Source organism: Myripristis murdjan, chromosome 7 (assembly GCF_902150065.1).
Source record: "Myripristis murdjan chromosome 7, fMyrMur1.1, whole genome shotgun sequence".
NCBI classification, from domain to species: Eukaryota; Metazoa; Chordata; class Actinopteri; order Holocentriformes; family Holocentridae; genus Myripristis; species Myripristis murdjan.
The window spans coordinates 7981976-8007706 of record NC_043986.1 but is presented as its reverse complement, the minus strand read 5'-3'; the positions used below and the strand labels follow the sequence as shown (position 1 = coordinate 8007706).

The following is a 25731-nucleotide window of genomic DNA, read 5'->3' as shown; positions in this document are numbered from 1 at the left end:
TTAATGGCAACAAGGAGCAGGTGTGTTGGTGAAGCAAGGAGCCTGGAGAGACAAAGGAAGAGACAAAGACGCCCACACCACAGACACACACATAGAGACAGACAGGAAAACACAAGGGAGGCAGGGAACACGGGGAAAACACGAGGGAAACACTAGGGCATGGCCGTGGCCAAGACAAGTAGCTGCTCAAGACGGTTTTAAAGAAGCTGGTGGGTAGCTTTCTTCTCTGAGTTCAGAAATGTGTTCCTGTGATCCCCTGTGAAACGGAGAGAGAGAGGGAGAGAGGGAGAGAGAGATAAACAGACAGAGAAAAGGGGAGAAAAAAAATCAAAGTGAGACAGGGAGAGGCACGCAGTGAGTGGCAACTACCACCCTGAATGTCAAAAAATGTGTTTGAGATTTTTCGCCTCTCTCCATGTGTCATGAAGCTTCCAGTAGTACTCACTTGGTGAAGAGTGTGTGTGTGTGTGTGTGTGTGAGTGTGTGTGTGTGTGTAAAGCTTGTCTCAGCATGCTACAAACCCAGCAATAATTGTCAATTCGCTCCTAACCTATCACAAGTTTCATTTAGAAGCATAGTGTTACTTGATTTTCTTCCATTTGTACCACTTCGAGACATGACTTCACTGCACTACTCTACAGCATAATGCACGTCTAATGAAAATTCAGAATACCAATTCATTTGTAGAGCCCTGGACTGCTTCGGCAAAAATGGTCCTCATCATCTTCATGCCAATAGAGGTCTCCAAAAATGCATTACTACAGGTTTATGTTATGGCCATCACTTCTAGATGTTTCACCTTTGGTTCTGAGGAATCACCCTTTTCTCTCTGTCATGAAATCGTACAGTACCCATGAGCCTCACTGACTGTTCCATCGGTGAAGATGCCAGTTAAAGCCGCAGTCATCCTCAGTATTGGGTTCCAGATTGGTGGTTGCAAGAAGGAGCAAAATCCTGCACCACAGCCGCCGAAAAGATCCAACGTGTGAACAAAGTCGACTCAAAGCTCCGTCGAAGCTCCATTTCACTCGAGTTTGAAGCTTGGTGATTGACTATTTCCGACAAAGCTGATTTATCTCAACATGCTTCGTATTTTGTTTATGCCGATGATTCAACCTGTAGAGTTTCATGACCGTCCAAGTGTCGGGAATGCTCAAATGGGCCACCACATAGCATTGCGTTTTGGGAAAATGAACGGCATTTTTTACTTGCACAGCCTTGGCCGCCCAAAATAACCCTGTTTATTTTGCAGCTCGGTGAAGCTTAATTGAGTGGAACTGAATTGAGCTGAAGTGAATGGAGGAGATGGAGAGAGTGGGAACTCAAGGTCAGCGTTTCAAGACTTTTCTGGATTTTGTTGGACCAACCTCTTACCTCTCTTACTATGTCTCCAAAAACTTCTGTCTGTAAGATGCCTCCCTATATGGGCTGATTTTACTGTATGTGTGTGTGTGTGTGTGCATTAATTTATGTGCCCGCCTCTGCATGCACATTTATCAAGTGAGCGTTTTAGGGTTTGATGTCTTCCTGGTGGGCTTCACTGTTTTTGTCGTTTGCATACTTTCCCCTCTGAGATGATCTTCGACCAACCTGATATTTCTCTTACCATCCACTCTCTTATATCCACTGTAATCCCTGTGTGTGTAGGTGTGTATGTGTGTATGTGTGTGTGTGTGTGTGTGTGTGAGCTTGCTCTCTCCCCCATGGAAAACCTTTTTGCTCCTGTTAAATGTATTTCATGGACTGGCGCCATGTCTTTGTTCTGTGTTAGTTCTCCTATGGGAATGGTAATGTAAAGCCACGTACTCAGCTGAGCACTAAAACAGAACAGGCAGCATGCAAAGCGTAAAACACACACATGCACACACACACACATGCACACACACACACATGCATACACACACTCTCACAGCCCATATGCTTTTGCTGAAAGTAATTTGCATTCGCCAACTCTGGGGAATGTGAATCTGCCTGAGAGATGGATGGGAGATGTGTGGCAGATGACAAGTGTGTGTGCATGTGTTTATGTATGTACGCGTGTGTGTGTGTGTGTGTGTGTGCGCGCGCACATATATCACCTCATCTGGGCTGTGTGCGCTGGCAGACTGACAGTGTAGAACGGCATCGTGGATGGTGGAGAAGAGACAGGACTTTGTCACTTTGTCGTTAAAGAAACCTCCAGACTGCAGGTTTTCCACCACACCAGCTAGAGAGAGAGAGAGAGAGAGAGAGAGAGAGAGAGAGATACAAGGAGTGGGTGGAATTAAGGAGGGAGAAAAAAGAGGAGAAGGTTGAGGGAACAAATTGGGAAAACGGAGGGGGTGAAATAACAAAGAATTAAGTAAAAGAGAGAGGAAGATAAAGTCAAAATTGACACAGGGATGGAGGGAGAGAGAGAGAGAGAGAGAGAGAGAGAGAAGGTGAGGAGGAGGAGGAGGAGGAGGTCGTCAGCTGTGTTAATTGAGCCTAGTTGTCATTCCCGGCCTTTTACGTATTCGCTGCACTCGCTTCAGATGAGCCCGTTTGCTCTCGGTAAACTATTTCCCTCATTACAGGCCATCAACTCAATATCAGCTAATTAGAGCGACATTTATTCTAAAATAAACTGCACCGCTCCTAGTGATGTCTGTCGCTCGGCATCCATGGACTATTTTTTCCCCTGTAATTCAACCTGACTTTATGAAAAATAAACAAAGTGTTCTTCATAAATCACGACTAGCCCGCCAGACTTTTTTTTTTTTTTTTGTCCCACATAGCAAGGCGATTATGGCAACACAACACAGCACGTCGATATCCGTGCTGCCAGAGTGATTTTTAAGACTCGTTTTTAATCTTATCACGAACCCACCGGTGGATACCAAGCCAGCCGTTGAAAATCTGTGTCCTTGGGAAGCTGCAAATGGAGCAGCTATTGACTGACTGACTGACTTCCCGTGCAGAGCGGCTCTACAATAACAGCGGCAAACAGCTAAAACAACATGCAGTGTTTATGAATGCAAATCATGCGTGGTTAACTGGGCCTGGGATGCGGATGTAAAAATAGATCTATGTCTGTTACAGTATGTGAGACTACATGAAGAAAAAAGAAAAAAAGAAGCAAAAAAGAGTGGGAATATGGAAGTACTTCAGACTCTCAGGGCATCACTATCCATTATAATGCAATAAATTCTGCCGGGGCGGATTTCTGTCCTTTGACAATAATTAAATATTTGCTGGATGGGTTTCTTTAATACTTGAAAGGGCAAATGGATTTGGGGCTCTGACAGAAAGCAAACCCATTTATTTAAAAGGGTAAAAAAAAAAAAATGTAGTTATAACCACTATTTCCTTGCATGATTCTGAAAATTTAATCTAGAAAAAAAAAATCTTGGATGGACATGAAACACTGAAATATTTCAAAACAGCAGTCAGTTTTACTGTGGCTTGGCGACAGCATCAGGAATACATATGTCTTTTTTATTTATTTATTTATTTATTTAACATGGATGGATTCTGAGGGCGAGCCGCCACTGAAAACACACACAGGCTGCAGGGTGTGTGTCTTTCTGACGACCTTCATTTTCAGAATGTTTTTTTCCTCATGACCCAAATCAGATTTAGTCTAATCTATTAAGAAAGAGAAAAAAATATCCTTTTTTTTTTTTTTTGAGGGGTAATAAAAAAGTCTGTCAGAATTTCTTGGCCTCTTTTGGTTTGCAGAGACTTCAGCTTTGGCAGTGATTTCCTCAAAGCCACTGTAATCTTCCTGAAGGCCAACTTTGCTTCCCCATGTGGAAAACCCTATTCTATTCTAGTCTATTCTATTCTATTCTATTGAACTTAGGACTTACTCTGGCAGCCAGAGAGAACCACCTCGATGCCGATGTCTCCGTAGTCTTTGTGGATCTGATGCACAAAAACAGGGCAGAGGTTAAACTGAGGATCATTACATCACATCCTGACATTTTACTGAATTTACTGGAAAAAGCCGGAGCAGCTCAGAGGGCAGGAGCACGACACCAGGACCTATGAGGCAGAGCAAGGAAATACACAAATATGAAAAAGGAGATGAATATATACACAATTGCAAAGATGATGATGATGATGATTTATTGGAAAATGAGTGGGTTGTCGGTGTTAAAGATGGTGCATGTAAAGTGGAGAGTTGACTGCAAAAAATAAACTGTGGCCTGGCAACTGGGTGGAAGAAGGAAGCGCTGCATGGCTGATGGCTCATAAAACAGGTGCTCTTTGGTGGGGCAGGTAAACACACACACACACACACACACACACACACACACACACACACACACACACACACACAAAAACAAGATCCAGGAAGTGTTGCTTGACAGGCCCTGACCCTGATCATCAGACCCTGATGGAAACTTAGAGCTGATACTTGCTGGTCTGTGCTCAAAGAATAAATACATAATATTTTGTCCGGTTATGTTGTGTTATGTTATGTTAGGTTTTGTCCAGCTTCTGTCTGAACTTGAAAACAGCCCGGTGAACAGCGGGCCTTTGTCTTGCCTCGTGCGGTCTGGTGCTTTTCATTTTGTGTGTTTTTAGGTCTTTTGTTTCATATGGAAATGGAAACTGAAAGTCACATTTAAGTCATTTTCCTGTACTAATATAACATAATTCTATTTGAAAGATGATTTTTTTCACCTTTCTTCACAATGTACACTCTTTTACTTGAGGTTTATATGAGGGTTTTTTTTTGTGTGTGTGTGTGTGTGTGTGTGTGTGTGTGTGTGTGTGTGTGTGTGTGTTTTCCATGATTTGTCCTTAAATTTGTCCTTTGTCCTTTTTTTTTTCAGACAGTTGAATATTTAGGATAATTGATTATTTCTTCCTGTCCCTCTCTCCTCACAGCAAAGTATCTCAATCTTGAGTCCATTTAGTCTCATATTGAAATCTTGTTTTTCTTCAAAAATGGTAAAAAAAAAAAAATCAGCCAGTGGGATGAGATAATCCCACTTGTTTCAACAGCTAATCAACTTGTTTCCAGAATTTCCTCGAAGCAAGAGTCATTTTCTTGATCCTGGTGGCTGATCTGCCTCATTCTGCCTTGTTTCAACAGGTTTATACTAGCAGAACCAGAAAAAAAAAAACAAGAAACAAGTGAAACTGTATTGGAAACACCCTATCCATACAGATTTTTTTAGACTTTAAGACTGAAGGTGAGACAGATGTACTTTGTTAAGATTTTTCACAGTGTCTCTGTGTGTATCTGCACGTGTGTGTGTGTTGACAGGACAACTGATGTGTGAACGTATACACACCCCACGCAGCGTCTTGACTCCCACGGTGTCCAGGAAGTTGACGGGGCTGAGGTCGAGGACGATGGCTCTGGGCAGCGAGGGGTCGGGCCGATCATCGACCTCAATTGTGACGATGTCCGTCCTCTCGGGGCTCTCTGGCTCCTCCTTCTGGACAGGAAGAGGCTGTGGGAGCAGGAGACACTTATCCAATCAACATTCTGTACATCAGACATAGAGGCTTTATCCATGGAGCTCTCTGTTGCTATGATGAATGGGGCAGACCAGGTTAGGCTCAATGCTATTAAGGAAGCACTCAACATTGCTAGAACTATGATATGAGCTGCTTCTGTTTATGGTTTGATTTTTTTTTTCTTTGTCTGTCTTTTGGATTCATTTTGCCCACTATGTATAAGGACACACTGAAATATCCTATTTGTAAAGTGTAATGGAATGTACAGAATGATCTCTGGTGATGGGTTGGGCTTAAAAGAAAAGAAAAAAAAATTGTGTGAAAGTGCAGGTATTTTTCTTTCTTTTCTTCTTTTTCTATATGTGATAATCATGGATACTTAGTTATAAACGTAATAATTGTTGTGGCCCAACCTTAGTTAGTTTTTTTTCCATTATTTTGCTGATGAGCAGATGTCTCTGCTATTGACTATATAGAGGCTGCTTTCAAATGTATACCTGCTTTGTATGTTGAATTAATTAATTAAAAATGATGACTTGAGGCTGATGAGTTTTTGTTGGAGCTGGAAGCTGGTCACAAATGTTCAAATTTAACTTCACCCTAACAAGAGTTTGCTCTGTTTAATTGATGGTTTTCATTAGACCTCATAAGAACTTAATCATCTTTCAAGACTCAGCAACTGAACCAAGTTAAAACTCACTCTACTCAAAACAGCATTTTTTTCTAGACAAGAGGAGTGTGTCAAGATTTCAAACAAGGTCAACAAGATGGTCACAGGTTGAGCGAAAAAAAAAAAAAAGATACTCTGATGCATCTGTCGGGAAAGTAAAATAAAATCAGCCTCAGGTCGGGCGGTTCTGCTGCTCACCATGTCCTGTGCGTTTTTCTTGGCATCCTTCTTGGCTTTCTTCGCCTCTTTCTTCTCATGCCTCTTCCTCTTGGCCTCCAGCTTCTTCTTGGCTGACAGGATCTTGGTGATATCGATGCCGGACTGAAAAGACACAGTTCACGATGAGGTATGAACGCCAGGTTCGTGTTTATGACCAGTCTGGAGATATTTTGTGTGGTTGTAACTTGAGAGAAAACGCAGTTTAACTTATTTAATATTTTTTTCCTCCTTCCTCCTCCTTCTGCTTCTTATTTATCTGCTGACCTGACCACCTTCCTCATACTTCTGCATATTTTTCCACACTTTATCATCCTAGACGCCGCATATTTTACCCATAAACCATTTTGAAGCTTATTAAAACCACTCTGAACTACAGAAAACGCCTTACTGGAATATTTTTACACACACATACACACATGCAAAGCGACTTCAGCAGAAAGCATGCTGCACAATATGGATGCAAATAAGAACTATGAAGTTTAAAAAAAAAAAAAAAAACATTAGGAGGCTGAGGGAGTGAAAAAATGAAATCTAAAATCAAGTCGGAGAGAATGCCTGAGATGGGTGGGAAGAAGCGTCATGTCATTTGCATGCCAGTTATGATTTAATGCATTTTATGAAGATGTAAATATAGAACAAGTCACAAAAACAACTATGTGACCGACGCAGGCTCGATTACAGGAAACAACACAGGCTTTACAAAAGAGAGACTTTAAAACACAGACACCAGACAAGAAGAGCTTCAGAACAGGAAAATGTAAAAGCTTTCATTGATTTACGTGAAAATGTTGTAATGTTGCGAATATGACTTTAAAGGGGCATTTCGCCTCTAATTTGCCTCTAATTCATACTTGTTGGCAGCAGACAGATGTAATTTGAGCAGGAAATAGTTCCTCTGCCAAAAAAAAAAAAAGAAAAGAAAAGGAAAAGAAATCTCCACCTCGAGGGCTGCAGATTATGGTATTTGTTTGTTTGTTTGTTTGTTTGTTTGTTTTTGTGAAGAGCTGTCAGTCTCGTTGTGTTTAGGTGAAGGAAGACAGACTGGAAACCTCACAAAATCATACAGAAACTAGATGGATAGACTGGAGTGAGTTGAAACAGCTAGATAGATAGATAGATAGATAGAGCATTTTAGATGAATTGTCCCTTTAAGATTTAAGATTTTGAGGCGTGGCAATGGAGGCGGGCCATTCTTTTCTTCACTAACCATCAGCTCATTTAAACCAGTCGAGTCAGTCACAATAAACCACTAACTCCTGCGATACAAAGGCCCTAACGTAAACAGAGCGGGTGAGGCAGGGAGCGACGGGCACGGCAGCCAAGTGATTTATGGGAAATCCTCGTTCGGCAGGCTAAGGTGCATTCCACGCACGCGAGATCACAATCCATACGTGTTCGATTCAGGTGCAGCGGGGACGCAAACAATGTGACTGTTGCTATGCAAAACAGAGGAGGACAAGGCCCATAGTGGTTCGGTCAAGTTAAAGTACTGGAGTATTACCTTTTAAAAATATTTAAGTACAGTGGTCCCTCGTTTATCGCGGGAGTTACGTTCTAAAAATAACCGTTAAGTAGTCAGCGTTATTTTTTACAATTATTATAGATGTTTTAAGGCTGTAAAACCCCTCACTACACACTTTATACACTTTTCTCAGACAGGCGTTAACATTTTCTCACTTTTCTCTCTTGTTTAAACTCTCAAAGTTCAAACCTTTGTAGAAAAATAAGTCCAGTATTATAGAATGAACGCATTCTGTACTGTACAGGAGACACGGCACGGAGGAGATTGATTGACAATGGTCTACAGTCCCTTAGCCAATCAGGACGCAGAACACAATGCGCTGTAAAAAAAAAAAAAAAAAAACATGCAAAATTGCACAAAAAAAAATTCGTGAAACTGCGAGGCCGCAAAAGGTGAACCGCGTTATAACGAGGGACAACTGTATTCAAAAGTCCATTTTCTTCTTAATATCAACAAATTGCTGTATTGCTGTATTCACGATGCATTTACAGAACGTCGTAACTCTCAGATTCACCGCAGATTCCTCACAAAATAAAGCTCAAAATAAAACAATCAACCGACCATGAAATCCCAGTTATGCTTCTAGCTTTATAACCGCCCCAGCAACACTGTTTTCATGGAGACAAACTCGATATGGATCGTATTAATTCTCAGCCAAGCAAAGCCTTCGAGCAAGGAATACCAGTATTTTTTTTTTCATTTGGAGTAAACGTCCTCTCGGTTTTTAAAGTCGCCATGAAATGACCTCTTTAAAATGTTTTATTCATCCTTTATTGAGTCTATCTTAACTTTTGCAGTGATCTGCTGGTTCGGGAACCTCAGCATCACTAATAAAAATCGGCTGGGAGGCATTGTTAAACTTTGCCAGAAAATCACTGGCACTAGCTTGCAGCAGCTTGACACTAGCTGGGTTTCCATCCACCTATTTTTATTCGCATTTTCAGAAATTGCGGAAAAAAAAAAAAAAAAAAAAAAAACTTGGATGGAAACGCCAGAAATTCGAAAAACGGCCGAAAATTCGCAAAAAAGTTTTTACGCTTGGAGGGGGTGGATTTCTCAGCGTATCGATAAAAGAAAATGCGATTTTTTGCTGTGGAAACAGATTTTGCGAATAAACGATGACTGGACCGGATACCACGTCACACTTCTACGCTACAGTCTTATTATTAGTTATTGTTATTATTATTATTAGTCTCTTATTCCTTATTTAGGACGGTTCGGTACGAAGTTAGAGCTGCCAAAATAGTAACCAGACTTCTCTCAAGAGCCGACAAGTTCAGCAGGAATCTGTCCCTGATCAGCTGTTGAGTGTCAGCTGAGTGTTTGTTGTTGTTCAGTCGACACACAGACGCTATCTTATGGCGTCATCTCACGGCGCACTCTCCTCTCAATAATCGCAAAACAAAACTAATGGAAACAGGCATAAATTCGCATTTTCTTTTGCGCATTTTGACAAAATTCGCTCAAAAATTTCGATATATTTGGATGGAAACCCAGCTAGTGTCTACCAAGCAAGAGCCATTCAGAGGGCAAAGGTCATCTTGGCTGACCCACATCACCCTCTTTATGCTGAGTTTCGGCTTTTGCCATCAGGAAAGAGGTATACCTTCCCTAAGAGGGCCAAATCAGACAGGTACCTCAGATCACTGACTCCCTCAGCTGTAGGGTTTCTGAATAAGCTTTAGGCTTGTGTCCTTGTACTGTGCATCTGTGGTTATGATAACTCACCTGATGACATTCATTATTTGGTTGTCGACTACTGTTGCAAATCAATTTGCCCCTCGGGGACAATAAAGACTTCTAATCTAATCTAATCTAATCTAATCTACTTCCTGTGAAACAGAGCATCTTAAACAGTGACATCATCCTGCCCTAGTGGGTGTGAATTAAAATTTAAACCGATAAAACCCTCACAGATCTTTAAACATCCTCTCTCGTCCACTTTATCCCTTCAAATAAAATTGTGTTTCTCTCCCAAACTGAGATCCTGTTGGTTTGCACTTGTGAATGTGTGGCTTTAAAGGTGAGCGCACCTCTGCAGTCGGTATAGATTTGTTGGGAATGATTACCACCGCCGGGTTAGTTGTTTGTGCTTCACTAACAAAATGGAACGGATGCATTTTACTTTGAAAGCGGATGTCTTGTTTGTGTTTGTGTCACAGAGCTGGATGATGAATTTCTGCTTTTACGTCAAACCCAGTTGACAGCGGATACTGTGATTGGTTTTTCATCTGGCCAATCACATTTTAGAAAAAAAAAAAAAGAAAAAAAAATCAGCAGCTGACTTCAATGCTGTGCTTAAAAGTAACAGGTAACAGCAAACTTCATAGAAATGCAGTGGAGTCAAAAGTGCAAAATTTGTCTTTGAAATGCAGTCGAGTAAAAGTCGTCAGTTCAAAACCAGAATAAAACACTCAAGTAAATAGAATAATAATAGAAAAATAACACACACATACACACACGATGAAAAATCAGAGATTACCATTAAACCCTGCAATGGATGCCAATTGCAAAGGTGACAGATACTCTGGATAGTTAAACAGCTGTCATGTGCAGATGTAGAGGGGTTTAGTCAGTGTGTATCTATGTGTGTGTGTGTGTGTGCATGTGTGTGTGTGAGTATGAGAGAGAGAGAGGAAGAGAGAGCATGTACTGCAAGATCATCAATGCATCTGATGATCAATAAGACATGGTATTCCTGCCGGCTCAGGCGATCAATAAAATATCACATCGGTTTTTGAACCATCTTTAAGCGAAGTCCCTCTCATGCCGAGCGAGAATCGCACGGGGTCGAGCAGGAAACGTTCTCCTCCAACATCCAAGATGGCCCGCCGCGCCGTCCGCACCGAGCGCCGGCTCACAAAAAGTCAATTCAATTTCCCGGCAGACGGGGAAACCCGGTCGATGTGTTGCGGGTCGGCGAGCCTGTCAGCTGTGAGAAGCCGAACAACAGCCAGACAGACATTCACTCCTTCTTACTTCTTCACTGATGTGATTTTGTTTCAGGGAATAACAGATCATACCAATAATGGGCAGCTTTAAAATGGAGTTGATTGCAGCCATTCAACACTTCCTGGGTCTGTGTATCTGAAAAACAATGCTTGGCAAATGATACGCTGAGAGGCACCTTTATTGATTTTGTGTTGCATGCTTTATTTTCGATTACCCTCTTAGCTGTGTAACTCGTGAAAACAATGGAACGCTATGAAAGGCAATACAAAGTGATGAAAACACACGATCGCAGAATCAGAAAAACCATTAAACAACTTGGTCAGACTGTGTACAGGCAGCATGAGATGCCAAAAACTGGATCATTCTCATATGATTTTTGAAAAGGAGCAGGAGGATCAGACACTTAGTGGTCAGAGCTGGTGCACACTAAAAGCCAAAAGTGATTTAACTCCCCGGGACGGCCTGTGTGAGATCAGAGACAGCGCCACCATGCTGCGGCCGAGTCGCCTCTGACATTGTTTAAATATTAAACTGAGGTTAGAGAAATAATCCGACCAATCTGTCCCTGAACATCGCGGACATTCTGATCTTTTTAAACACGTTCGGTTCACTCTTTGCACAACAACAGATGCGGCTGCAGATGCACAACAGCTGCACCGGCCTGGCAGTGTGAGATGCATGAGGACGAGTTTTGAAAGCTGTGATCCGCCAATGGCAGCTTGTGGGGGAACCAAGTGGAGGAGATACAATCGACTTTAACTTAATTTAGAAAAGACCACGAACAGAATCAGAACAGAAAACCCATAATGTTTGCATCTCTGGTCTTCCAAAGTCAGCATCTTTTCAGCTTTTTTACTTTATAATTATCTTTTTTTTTTTTGCACCAATGCACAAAATGCCTTTGAACACTGCATTTGCTTGAGCCACAAACTACTATTAGCCCCGAGCTGAAGATAGCCTGGGGCTTAAGTTCACACAATTAACCCTGGGCTACATGTTAGCTCTGCGTTCCTCATTCACGCCAAGGAAATAAAGTTCAAACTGTTGTTCTCTCCATGCAACTGTGAGGAATTTATCCTCATTTATTTCCAAGCTGCGAGGACTGCTCTCGACTTATTTTAAAAATCAGCAATTCATCTGACTGTTGTCGGTTCTCTGGCTCTACTGGATCAATGACTTTATCATTTAATTCCAGTTAGAACCACTGTTAGATTTTCTTAACATTATTCAAAACCTTCTCCTGTGGTTTCCAAGATAATCAAAATCCCATTTTCGCCTCTATCCCCACTTCACACCCCGTGACCCTGCTCAGTTTGAAGGCACCACACATTCTCATTTTTAATTGCTATGTGTTGTGTCTAATGTACATCAGGCGTACGCTACATTGATTCATGATTATATTCTTACATTTATAGTGCTTACTATCAGTGTCACCTGTGTTCTCATGTTTATGCCTTTTCTGTGGTCTTTATCAAGATTTCCTCACTTTTTCCTTTTTATCTTTTTTCTTTTTGGATGTTTTTGAATATTAAGTCAGGGGGTGTCATCCTGTTTGGTTTGTTGTACACATATGAGCCTGTAAAGCCCTTTGAGAGAGTAGACAGTCATTCTGGGGCTCTAGATCAACTCAAACTTGAACATGTTTAACGAACACGGCACTGTGATTTTGGATTTTTCGACAGTCACCTCCTCCTCCTCTCCAAGCTTTACCTGCCAAAGCGGCTGCAGTGGGAGAAACAGAGCAGCCAGGGCTAAAACGGTGCAGGAATGTGGCTTTCGGCTGGTGGCGAGTTTCCAGAAGTCTGCAGCCTCTACAAAAGCTTATCTGTACGTCAAAGACTGCCAGGAAAGAGCGGCCCAGATTTGACACGCTGACATTTAAATGAATGAGACGTCCCATTATCTCTTTCACTTATTCACTCATTCCCTCCCTCTGTCCTCATTCACCCTCCCTCTCTTCCTGCCATCTCCCATCTTTAGTCGTCTTTTATCACCTTCCCTCAGTCCGTCCTGCGTTTTTCCCCCCGAGAGAACCCAACAGGGTGATAAGAAGACGAGCGGGGCGAGCGGGTAAAGCAAAGTTGAATGAACGCCTGAGAGAGAGCAGGGGATGGGATGACATTTCTAACAATGTCTGTCGCAGCTTTGATGTGCAAAGTGGTGAAATGTCAGAGGAAGACGGGTCAGTTATTATTACCGTGTCACAGACGGTGTTTGTTAATTGTGTGGCGTTAATTGCAGAGAGAGTGTGACAGGGGAAATTGTTGTTTCCTTTTTGTGGGAATCTGTGCTTGTGCTGCGTCTGCGTCCTGTGTGTAACTGTGTTTTGTGTGTGTGTGTGTGTGTGTGAGTGTGTGTGCGTTCACCTTCTGTGCCAGGGCATCTTGGTACATCTCAGCATTGGCAAAGTAGAGGGTGGCTGAGGAGCGGAAGATCACTACACCTGGCACCTGCCTCACCTGTCAGACATCAATTAGCCAATCAATCGGTCAATCAATATCAATCAATAAGCAGAACAAAAATCAGTTTTTTGGTTTCCCTGTCCTAAAAAAGCCAGAAGAAGAAGAAGAGGAAGAATGAAACTGTAAGAATAATACTGTTGAGGTATGAAGGCATAAAGAGAGGCTGGATAGCAACTTGGGATAAATCAATACTGACTTTTATTTGATTACTTATCAAATATCAGCCGGTCATGTGCTCTGCTGCTCATATGACAACAGATACATAAAACCAACCTGTGAAACCTGCTGTAAAGGTTGTGTTTGGTGCATATTTAATTTACCGTTTACTGCTTTAATCATGTTTATTTTTTTTTTAGATTGATTCCTGGATTGAAGAAGTTTTACATGCATAACTTCCCCCAACATCCAGAATAGGTGACGTGGGTTAATCTGGCATAAAGACCTGCTGATCAATCTAAAACAATGTCATTTGTGTGAGTTTCAATGAGGAGTTTGAGTCATGTGAACAACCAAATGTTTGAGAGGCAACAATACAGTGAACCTGCAGTGCCAAGAAAGAAAAAAAAAAAAAAAAAAAAAAAATATAGAGAATAACTTCACAAAATGTTGTTGGAATCTACGATATAAAAATAGAGGTTCCTGCTCATGTTGGTTCAACAACACTAATGAGCAGAGTGACATCTCCAAATGAGAAATAAAGACAGTAAGTTATAAATCACCAAATGTAAATCACTAAAGTAGGAAATTACTAAATCTGATGTATTGATCTTTCTGGTAAGCGAGTGAATGACACTTGAATAAAATAAAGATCAGAGGTTCAGTTTTGTGTATTTATGTAATTGCATCTGTCCTTCATGACATCCATACACACATGAATCATTTAGACACAATCCCTGTTACAGTAACACGGATCTCCCTTTTTAATCAGGGATCTAACCAAACTGAACCCAAAAGAGCTAAAAGACGGTGCCTGTTTGGATTAGTCGTTGATAAAAATGCACTTTGGTTTTTGTCTCACACGCTGAACTTCACTCCTGCTTCCCATAATCATGTGTGCGTTTATAAACTGGGAAATACATGTTCAATACCTGCTTATATTCCTCCACTGGCCTGTAAATGTCTGTGCCTGGGACCTGCCCAAGGAGGGAGTACGTGGGTCTGTGACACACACACACACACACACACACACATACACAAGAAAATAATAGTGGGTATTAGCAGTGTGTGTTGTGTTTGTGGTGTGTGTGTGTGTGTGTGTGGTTAGGTGTGGTCCACAACCACAGGACTGATTGGCACAGACTGGGACTGTCTGTTTTCCCAGACTGAATAAATCCACAGGGCTTACAGGCAAAAGTATTTGTGTGGCTATGGGAGTGTGTGTGTGTGTGTGTGTGTGTGTGTGTGTGTGTGTGTGTGTGTGTGTGTGTGTGTGTGTCTGTGTGTGTGCATGTGTGTGTGTGTGTGTGTGTGTGTGTGTGCTCTCACAGCTGTGTCCTGAATATAACGGTGAGTATGGAGAAGCCAATGGAGGCAGCGAGACCCAGATCAGGGTTGAAAAGCACCGTGAGGATGAAAGTGGCCAGCCACACCATCTAGGGAGAGAGAGAGAGAGAGAGAGAGAGAGAGAGACTAAGTTTAAAAGGCAAACTAAACAATTATTCTCCTTTTATGACTTTGAGTAATGCTTTAGTTGTCTGTTCCAAAGAAAGAAAAGAAAGAAAGAAAGAAAGAAAGAAAGAAAGAAAGAACGAAAGAAAGAGAGCAGGAAAGATTTTTTTATAAACAGGTTTGATTTAAAAGGCACTAAAGAGGCTTCTATTTCCTTGGGTGGCTGGCAGATGATGGTGGATGATAGGAACAGCCTCTATTACCAGCATGTTTTAATACTTTTCTTATTTATTTCATTTCATTTCATTTTTTTAGTCTTTTTTTTTTTTTTTTTTTTTTCCGAACAGATCTACCATGTCAACTCTGTTGGTCCTCCACAGCGCAGGGACGTCCATGAACTGCTTCATCATCCCGTGGAGGTTGACGTAGATGATGGCAGCCAACACCGCCTGCAGAGAATCAGGCATGTAGATCACAGTTATGACAGGCTTAGTGGGAAAAAAAATCTCCTCACTGTGGACTCCAGACAGTGTGTGTGTGTGTGTGTGTGTCCTGTGTTGAAGTGAATTAACGAAAATGTGGATGTGTCTCCATGTAGAAGGAAATGAGTTGCTGTCATATTTCTGGTTCTGTTTGTGTGTTACTGGACTTGGAGATTGTTGGGACTGTCCGGTAAGTGTTTTATAATAATGTCTACTGCTAGAAATGCTGATTAACAGACACCATTACTTCAGTCTTTAGGGTCCAAATCTAAAGCCGACACCCCACTCAGAAACCTCTTCCTCAACGGTGTTTAACAGTGAAGTTGTAACAGTGGAGCTAAGCAGTAAATTCAGAAGTCTCTGTGAGGCAAAGTGGAAGAAAAATGTTTGGACGAAGCAAATCCCTCATTTCCAAGGCGTAAATATGAACAGGGAGAGGATGTGAATGGTTTTTCCAAGTAGGAAGCTCTTAAATACAGTTATGACGATGCGGCGTGAATGCAAAACGATGCCTCTCTATGAACTCTTGCACAGCAAAACTGAAACATCACACACATTTCTTTTATTAGAGGCCAAAAGAAAACACATTGACCAGTCAAATTAACTTTTGGGGTCATGTGTCTAACTCTAACCCTAATTAAAATTGGATGTGGAGCTGTTAGTCTCTGAGAAAAGAAAACTTTACGGAATAAACAGCTATAAACAAGTGGAACAAAAAGAGTTAATACGGGAATCCACAAAGAGTTTCTACTGAAAATTGTCAGCTTGTGTTTACGGTGTTTCAGTTTCTGAAGCATTAAGGAGGCTTGTGATGAAACAGAGACACACCCACACACACACACACACACACACTCGTGCATGCCACACACACTCGCCTGTGTGTGTGGCATGCACGAGCACGACAGGACTGGAAATTTGCACAAGACCAAGGAGATCTCATGGCCTTGCATGCACACGCACATGCAAAAAGACACACACACACACACACACACACACACCTTCGGCAAATCTTCAAAGAGGGTTCCAATCCACAACGTGATGATGAGGATGACTACCGCTGATAGAGCACCAGCAACCTGCAGAGAGAAAGAGAGAGAGAGAGAGAGAGAGAGAGAGAGAGAGAGAGAGAGAGAGAGGGTTGGAGAGAGAGAGAGGGTTGGAGAGATGGGTAAAAGATCAAAATATACAAAACAGGAAAAAAGAGGGCAGAAGATTAATGGAAATCAACAGACAGAGGATCAGGGTAATTATAAGAGTTAAAGGAAAACTCAAGAAAAGATGATTAATACAGCAATATTGTGATAAGTGTTAAAGTACCACATGATTTTGAATGTTGTGGCACATTTACCACAATTTCCCCACGTTATACTGCGACAAACCATTTCCACTAAAGATTTTACAACATATAATATAATCAAAATGCCTCAACTGTCAAATGTGAAGTTAAGATTGAAGCAGCCGCCCTGTAATGTTCTGCTTCTGCAGCCGACAAAGTCCTCAAGATTCATAAACCACAGAACTGATAATTGGCTTTTCCCCAGGGACTATTTTCCCTGGCGGAGGGACCGCTTCACTCCGCCCAGTTTCAAGTCATCAAAACACAACAGTGCTGCTGCTTTTAGGAAAACTAACGTGGACGACTTTATTATGGTGACAAAACACTGGTGTGAGGAAAGTCTTAAGTCTCTGAAAATTCATTTTTAATAAAAGGGAGGAGAAATGTTAATAGAGCTAAAAAAAAACAAAAAAAAACAAAACACGACTGCTTGCCATGGGAATAAATGAGCAGAAACGTGAAGTTTATGCATTTTGTAGATCAAACACTAAACATGCAAAACCACTGGTAGATATGGATTTACCTTTATTGATCTTGCAAAGGGGAAAATATTGGCATGGTGCATGAAAGATATTGATGTGTTGTGCTAATTATGGTAAGTCAGCTTGTACTTTATTGTGAGTGAGGTCAGGAAGCACCAGCATCTCCTCCTCCTCTCCTCCTCTCCTCTCTGTATTTTAGGTAATGGGACTCAGCTGATGAATGGTAATGTCACTCTAAATCGGTTTAGCCTTTCAGTGGGTGTTTGTTTGTGTAGGTGGCGCGTGATGATGTGAGTTCAAATCGATTCCCTAAGTGTTTTTTAATGAAGCCACTTATCAGAATAATGTTAATTATGAACGGCCTCTCTCTCCGTTTAACCTTTAGGAAAGTGCAGGTTTGTAGCCGCGGGCAGCCTGAGGTGTCTGGAGAAAATGCTGATTTGAAAAATGATGCAAAAGAAATGATCATGCTAAAAAAAAAAAATACTACTACTACTACTAATAATAATACAGAGCACAAAAGCCAATAAGCCTTTTTGTAATTGTTGTTTTTCACTTGTCAGAAGAAGGAGAAGAGAGCAAAGCTAAGTGAAGCTAAATCAATTAAACTATAATTCAATTATTTGAAACCCACATTCAAAGATCATTAGTGGTGCATCACGAGCGGTGTCGGTGTCTGAGACTGGCTTCATCGCAGGCTAAAGCACGAAACTACTCACATTCTCATGGATTTTGGTAAGTATTAAATAATCACCTTGGCAATATCATATTGCCAATGTATACTTTGTCATGGTACATTTTGCTTTTTTTTCCAGTATCCACCAGAGTTTCTTTTTTACTTTAAAACCAAAATATCAGGTGATGAACCTCACAATCCTCTGCTGCTCAGGCTAACAGTCTCACCATGTTCAGAAGTGATAGATATATGGATTAAGTTCATAAAGCAATCTTTTCCTCTGGGACTTTTGTCCAGAGGTGATGTGCATTCCCTAATTTAAGTGAAGTGTGTGTGCATTGCTGTAAACGGATTAAAAAATGCCAAAAAAGTGTCTTTAAAGCCTTCCAAGTGTCTTTCTCTTCAGTTTCCCCACCAATAATGTGACAGTGTATTGCTCCCTGTAGGGAAATTCTCCCTGTGTGTTCATGGCGTTTTATCAGAATAAGTTCCTGCTGCGGTTTAAGAGCTCGTACCAACCTGAGTCTTGCCTCCGGTGCTCTCCTGCACCATGGAGCGGGACATGGAGCAGCTGATGGCGAAACACTGAAACACCCCTCCGACGGAGTTACTGAGGCCCAGAGCGATCAGCTCCTACAGCGGGGACAAGACATCTACAGTCAGGTGGCACTGCAGGCCATTTCATTCATTCACTCATTCATACATTCATTTTTATTTATTTTGTGACGAATTTTTTATCGTTTTCTTTCCTTTTCCCTCCATTTGCTTTCACTATGGAGGAGACATTACATAACAAAATCAAGTAACTGAAATATTGTGTTGCCATTGCATTACACAGCTACATCTACTCATCAAGTAAGGTAATCACATATGTGTCATTACTGTACATACATTTAAATTATAAAAATGTCATTAAATTTTGTGTAGTTATTATTTCCCCTCTCTTTTTCTATTCCATTTTTCCCTTTCTTCTCCCATGTCTTGTCCCTCCTTCTCTTTCCCTTTAGATGTCAATACAGCTATTATACATTAATTACACAGCATCCACTCTATCACATATGATAGTTACTGTACATGATTTCAAATACTTCACAGTTGAGGCTGAAAGTCTTTTGTTTTTTGCTATTTGGATCATTTAAATGTTTGGAAGTGATCATGTTGTTTTAAATGAATCGATGTCTAAAGTTCAACAGGCAACAAATGCAGTGTTCTGAGGTGAGGGTCAACATTGTGCATGGTGTAATTGCATTTATTTTGTTATTTTGCAGGCCATTTGCAGGGATTCTGAACCCAAAATTAGTGGCACAGGCTTTTGCATCATCTGTTTGTGGCTCCATCTCTCCCTCCCACCTGGTTACTGTCCACTTTGTATCCATATTTGAGGGCGAAGATGCGTCCCAGTGAGATGGCGATGCCGTAGCCGACCACAGACAGAGCGAAGGCATCGCCGATCAGCTGGCCGAACAGAGAGGCTGTCGGGAGAACAGGCGGCTGCAGACTGGTAGAAAGACAGAAAGGAAATTTACAAATTATCTACATTTCATAAGCTAAGAAAACTGATGCTTGACTGGAACTGGCGCTTTAAACAGATTTTTTTTTAGTGATTGTTGAGAAATGAATTCATGCTCTGTGTGCATGCACCTGTATTTCTGTATTTATATGCAAATGTGTGTGTGTGTGTGTGTGTGTCTCACCCTGAGGGAATCTCTCCCACCACATCCACTCCATATTTCTCCTCCAGATTAACCTGCCAGGAAATCACTGTAGCAATAATAATCTGAAAAAAAAAACAAAAAAAAAAAACAGTGAGAGATTAACAATACGTGAGCGTGTATTAACAATACACACGTACATGTGTGTAGGGGTGTGTGTGCATGCTCGGCTGCATGTGACGGTGATTTCTAGAGTGTTGCAGTTCCTGGGGAAACTGTGTGTGCTCGCTGAAAGCAGCTTACAGTCACAATTCAAACATCAGTCGTCCTCCGCTATTCTCCAAAACCCTTTGGAAAATATACATGAGTGTAATTCCTGTGATGAGTGTAACAGTACTAAATGTGTGTATTGTAGACACCAACACATGGGGAAACAGACACCGATAAAAGGACTGATCAATGGCATAAATACATAGTATATATAAGTGTATAGTCTATAATAAACTACAAAAAATATTCAAGTAAATAAATAATTTCTGCATTTTGTGAAGCTGGTAGCAACAAACAACTGGCTAAACTGAAACTACAGAAATAGTTTATTGATGTCAAAAATAAATTTAATGTTAGCTCTGGTCAGCTGTGCATATTTACATTTTTTTTTAACCTACATACTTTCCCAATAACAGCTACATAAACATTTCAGCTGATTAGTCGACTTGATTTGATTGACCTTCTGTTTGTTACCGCCTGTCAGAGCGCTGTCCGTGGTTCTGACAGCTTTCTCTGTGACCTTTGGGTGTTTAGTTCTCAGATCTTTACACTGGCTTCCTGTGTGTCAAAGAATTGATTTCAAGATTGATTTCAAGATATTGCTGTTGGTTTATAAAGCACTAAATGGTTTAGGGCCAAAATACATCTCTGATCTGCTGCTACATTATGAACCATCCAGACCTCTGAGGTCGTCTGGGACAGGTCTGCTTTCTGTCCCCAGAGTAAAAACTAAACATGGAGAAGCAGCGTTTAGTTTTTATGCTCCACATGTCTGGAACAAACCAGAAAACTATAGATCTGCTGCGACTCTCAGTTCTTTTAAATCACAGCTGAAGACTTTTCTGTCTGCCGCCGCCTTCCATTAAACCACATTAAGGGTTAATATTTCACACTGCACTGTAACTTTCAAGGTCCTGCTTTATCATCTTATTCTCCTTTTAGCTTCTTTTCTTTTCTTTCTTCTTTTCTTCTTTTATGTATGTTTTCTTGTGTTGCTTTTATATTGTTTAAATGCCTTTATGCTCTCTGTAAAGCACTTTGAATTGCCTTGTCGCTGAAATGTGCTATACAAATTGCCTTGCCTATGAGCACAAGTGCAAATAAGTGCAAATGTGTGTGTGTGTGTGTGTGTGTGTGTGTGTGTGTGTGTGTGTGTGTGCACTCACAGCGAGCAGCTCCACAGGTATAGGAACAGGCAGTTTTTTGCTGAGGTATGCATTGAGCTCCTTAACGATGATGAGGCCGACTATGGAGACAATGCTGACCACGAGAGTGCCGATGTTTGTTTCTTGGACGAGGTAAAACACCTCCAACACCGTCTGGAGAGGGACAGACAGACAGATAAATAGTCAGACAGAGAGAGAGAGAGAGAGAGAGAGAGAGAGAGAGAGAGAGAGAGAGACAGAGACAGAGACAGAGACAGTGGTGATCATCTCCTAAATGTGGTCTGAATTCAGAGAAACACGAACAAATGCACCAGCATGAGGTACAGTCATCTCGATGGTCTCATTTGCTGATGATCATACGTTAAGTTTGACCATATTGTGATCAGAATGAATAAAGCATATTTAAAAAGAAAAGCATGCATGGGATAGAGCTACAAATTGACAATAATGGAGACTGAGGAGGAATTTAAAAAAGAGAGCGAAGACAAGACACAGTTTTGCCTTTTTTGCTTAAGGTTGAAAGTTGACATTTTATCCCTCATGTATAAAATTTGTCACGGTTAACATTTCAAACCGTTAATAAAGCGTTTTGAAATAAATAGACTTGTATCAGACGGTGCGTTCATGCCGATTATGCCTTCCTTACATAAATCAAGGAGAAGGGGCCGCTGTATCTGTTGGGGCTGATGCCGAAGGTGTATTTGAGCTGGGACACGATGACGTGGATGGCGGCTCCTGTGGTGTAGCCTCGCACCAGCGGCTCCGACAGGTACGTCACCACGAACCCGAACTGGACCAGACCCAGCAGAATCTACACAAAGGCCACACAGAGGGAGGTGGATAGTGAGGGCGGGGTGCAACATTCAAAATGTTACCTCTTGCCTCCATCTGGGGCCACAATCATTCAAAACTTCTGGGTGCAGCTTCAATTTTCTACGCAAAGTGGAAATTAAAAGACTTCAAGGTGCTCCTTAAGCTAAAAGTGGGCTATTATTTATTAGTTATTTATGGTTTATTTGATTTGGATTGATTTAATGTACACACACAAACTGAAAGTAGTGGATGTTAACTTGCAACACCTGTTTTGTAAAAATAGGAGGTTAAAACAATAAATTCAAAAAAGAATAGAAGGTCAACTGAATACTGTGAGATAAAATAATACAATAAAACACACATACTTTATCATTTTACTCTTTTCATAGCTTTTTTCACTACTTGCAGCTCTGGATTGTAGATGTAAATAGGTATGAGTATGTAAAATGGGTATAAATATGAAAATATCTAACTTTGATTGTCAGTGCTGTTTTCTTTACATTTTGATGATTAATTCACATTAAGCATGCAGAGTTGTTGTTTTTTTTTTTTTGTTTTTTTTTTTAATTCAATTTATAAAGGACAGTGTGCACTTTCATTAGCTATTCAAAAGAATAAAAAGATGAGTGCACCAGATTTAGCAAGAAAGCTAATTTCCATCTGTAGTCCTTACAAATAACATTAAAACAATCAACACAGTAAAACAAACATTAAAATAATCAACACAGTAAAACAAACATTAAAACTTTTCCATATGTGGTTTAACACCCACTTCAGCAGTATTGTTTATTCAAGTATTAAACAGATCAAAGTTCATCAGTTTAAGTGAATGTTTACCTGAAATAACCCAGACAAGAAGGTGACGGCCGCAGCCACGCGGACTCTCTCCGCGTCCCGCGCTGTGATGTCGATGATGCTGGAGTTGGTCACGTTGTCCCACATCATGAAGTCAGAGTCTGGTGCCACCCGCTCCGTCACACCTCCGATCATCACACTCATCACCGCGTACGTACCTGAGGGGAGACAGCGAGATCAATTTGATGGTCACTGATGAGAGGAGATAAAATTAAAAAGATCCATTCAGGTCTTTTATAGGCCATTACATTTAATTTTTGATATAACTGAAAACCTGAGGGCGTCTTCATTCTTTTGGAAGTGAGCGCTGCTGATGCATGATAAAATTATTTCATAAAATAAAATAAATACAGGTTTGAGATCAGATGAGAGCACACTTTATTGGCGGTGCATGTAGAAGAGGATAAACTCAACTTCTTAAATTCATTTTTTTTTTCAAACCTCAGAGTTCAAATAAGCTCCAGCGAACATGCTTTCTTTAAAATGCCATTAATCAACATGTCTGCTAAAACAGGGGCTAAATTCTTGTGAGTGTGCATGATCAGGTGTGGAACTACAAACCAAGCGAGATGTGCTTGGATGTGCCGAAGATGAAGTAGATGAGGACGGGGTAGAAGGAAGAGTAGAGGCCGAAGACTGGAGGCACAGCTGCCAGCAGGGCGTAGGCCATACCTGCAGGAACAGATTAAGATTAGATTAGATTAGATTAGGATACCTTTAGTGTCATTTCATATGCATTGACATACATAGAAAACGAAATTGCATTTTTCACACTTCATTAACAAAGACGGAGTCCAGTCAAGTGTCAGAATAAATAAATAAATAAATTAAATTAAATTAAATAAGTTAAAAAAGACAATAAAAAGTAAAATTTAAAGAGTCAATTGCCGATCACTCTTGGTGTGAGTGAGTGAGTGTGAGTGTGCGTTCCTCTGGTGCCCATAATAATGTGCTCTAATTGTGTATTGTGTAATAAAAGTGATGATTTACTATAACACAGTTATAAACAGGGAAAGGACGATAGCCATAGTGGACATACATAGTAACATGCCACATGCAGCACAGTGACACATGAGAAACAGCATGAGAATGAAAAACAGATAAATAAAATTGTATCAAATAGATGAGAAAGAAGTGAAAGTCAAAGAAGAGGAGAAACTAAAGGAAACATCAGAATAAACTGGAATACATTACAAAGATGAAGATACCTGGGAATACATGAGAAAATTGAAAAAAAAAAATTAGAAGAGTAAGGAGCGATGATAATGCAAACAAAAAATAAGACACAAGGATGAATGAGAATATGCATGAGCATGTTCGCCTTGGTGCAGACAAAGACTTTAAATCTCAGAGCTACTAACATGTTTAAATTCAGGTTAAGATGAGTGACATCTTTATCTGTTTCATGTCCACGTCTCCGCTGCCGAGCCCGTGCACGAAGCGCATGGCAGCTTTTGCATTTGCTGTTCTTAAGACGATAGGGAGGTGGGAAGGGATTTCCTGGCTGGCTGGGGCTGGGGCACAAGAAAATAATGTGTTTTTTTTTGTGTGTGTGTGTTTCTGGTTTGTTTGGAATAATCCAAAGAACGTGAGCGGTGACGGCCACCACGGCTGAACAAATAAGACAAGAGAAAGTGAATCTCCATCAACAGAAAGATGCCGCACACTGTTGATTGACAGGTGGTCACTGGGGAGTGCAATGAATGTGTGGCACCAAAACTACAATTACAGGAAAATATTGCTTCTCTTCATCCTCTGAGCCTACTTCCTTAGTTTTATAGTTTCTTAGTTTATTCGTTTCCCACACATCAGGACAAAACAATTGAAGGAAATAGTGTGAGTGTGGTAGAAAGCCGGATGAAAACCACACCCAGTCACCCTCACCCTGTGGCAGCTGCATGATGCCCACGCTGATGCCAGAGATCAGATCCCCGAGGGCGTTTTCCCTGATGGAGTAGCGAGGCAGCCAGGACAGGACGGGAACACAGCCCAGCAGGCAGCTCCTCGCCCGGGGGCCAGAGATCCTGCAAGTGTGTGTGTGTGTGTGTGTGTGTGTGTGTGTGAGAGAGAGAGAGAGACATTTCACTCCTTGTAAACTTCAGAAAGAGCAGTACTGTTCCTGTGTGGGATTACACTGTAAGGGATTGTACCTTTAAAGCAGTCACAAGTCAAAATCCTATGCACATTAGACAGATCTATATCTCTTTTTATCCTCATGAAACTTTGTAATCATTACATTTAGAGAGAAGTGCGCAGATCCTCTTCTTCTTCTTTCTTGTTTTGATTTTAGTTTTTAATCAGATTTGATTTGCTCTGGCCTCATCAGCCTGGGGGAGATGTCGGCTCGACGAACACTTGATTGAAGCATCTTTTTTTTTTTTTTTTTTTAAAGGGATTAATGCAGATTGTCACGGGCAAAAATTATGAGATGAGAATTTCTTTATTTATTTTTTAACATTCAGCGTCTGTTGGATGTTGCCTTGATGTCGGGTTGATTTTGAGGGCGAAGTCAAACTGTGACATTATCTCCAACACTGGAGGATAATTGTTGGATATTTTCTAATACACAGGATCTGTAATGTAATCATCCTTTGTGCTATTTATGGCCACAATATTTATGTTTTAATTACCACGATTATGATTGTGATCATGATTACAGCACCAGAATAATTTAACAGGGACGACTGATTATGTTATCAGCTGTTATTAGCCAGTGGACATGATTCATCACGTGTTTAAGCAGTTCGTAATCTGTACCAGATTACTTATGAAAGCAGCCTTCCCCACTTTGAGCACAGGAAAAATATCATTTTTCACAAGAGCTCACAAATACAGTAGTTCATGAGTTAATAAGTAAAAGGCGTGAGGGGACGTGTATACATATTAAAAGGGACTTTACCTCGCAGACTGTCTGACCCTCTCACATAGAGATGTTTTGCTGTCAGATTTTTCTGCCATCTCTTCCACACCTTCTTCATCCAGGACGTCCCTCTGCACACTGTAGCCTGCTCGCTTCCGCTCCATCTGGGCCACAAACAGCCGAGATTAAGAAATGTTCCTTAATGCTGTATTTGTTTTGTTTGTTTGTTTGTTTGTTTTGTTTCTTAGAAAATTATTATCCATTATTTTT

General features: G+C 40.9%; 2 protein-coding genes across 2 annotated transcripts in view; both read right to left on the bottom strand.

Moving 5' to 3' along the window:
• Positions 1 to 25625, bottom strand: slc26a6.2 (solute carrier family 26 member 6, tandem duplicate 2). The gene is made up of 19 exons (XM_030056327.1): positions 25501 to 25625; positions 24486 to 24625; positions 23163 to 23273; positions 22584 to 22759; positions 21580 to 21744; positions 20934 to 21086; positions 19540 to 19622; positions 19196 to 19343; positions 18365 to 18478; positions 16350 to 16427; positions 15223 to 15318; positions 14747 to 14853; positions 14350 to 14419; positions 13166 to 13258; positions 6305 to 6427; positions 5268 to 5414; positions 3831 to 3885; positions 2079 to 2206; positions 1 to 42 (listed from the first exon to the last, which is right to left on the bottom strand). Exons 1-19 carry the CDS (start codon positions 25623 to 25625, stop codon positions 1 to 3), a joined length of 2154 nt encoding a protein of 717 aa, XP_029912187.1.
• The window catches only part of slc26a6.1 (solute carrier family 26 member 6, tandem duplicate 1), a 48454-nt gene continuing 39047 nt past the window's right edge, over positions 16325 to 25731 (bottom strand). Inside the window, exon 19 of the transcript XR_003928433.1 lies at positions 16325 to 16349. The gene's annotated coding sequence lies outside the window, so the exon portion shown is untranslated. The remainder of the gene's footprint in view (positions 16350 to 25731) is intronic.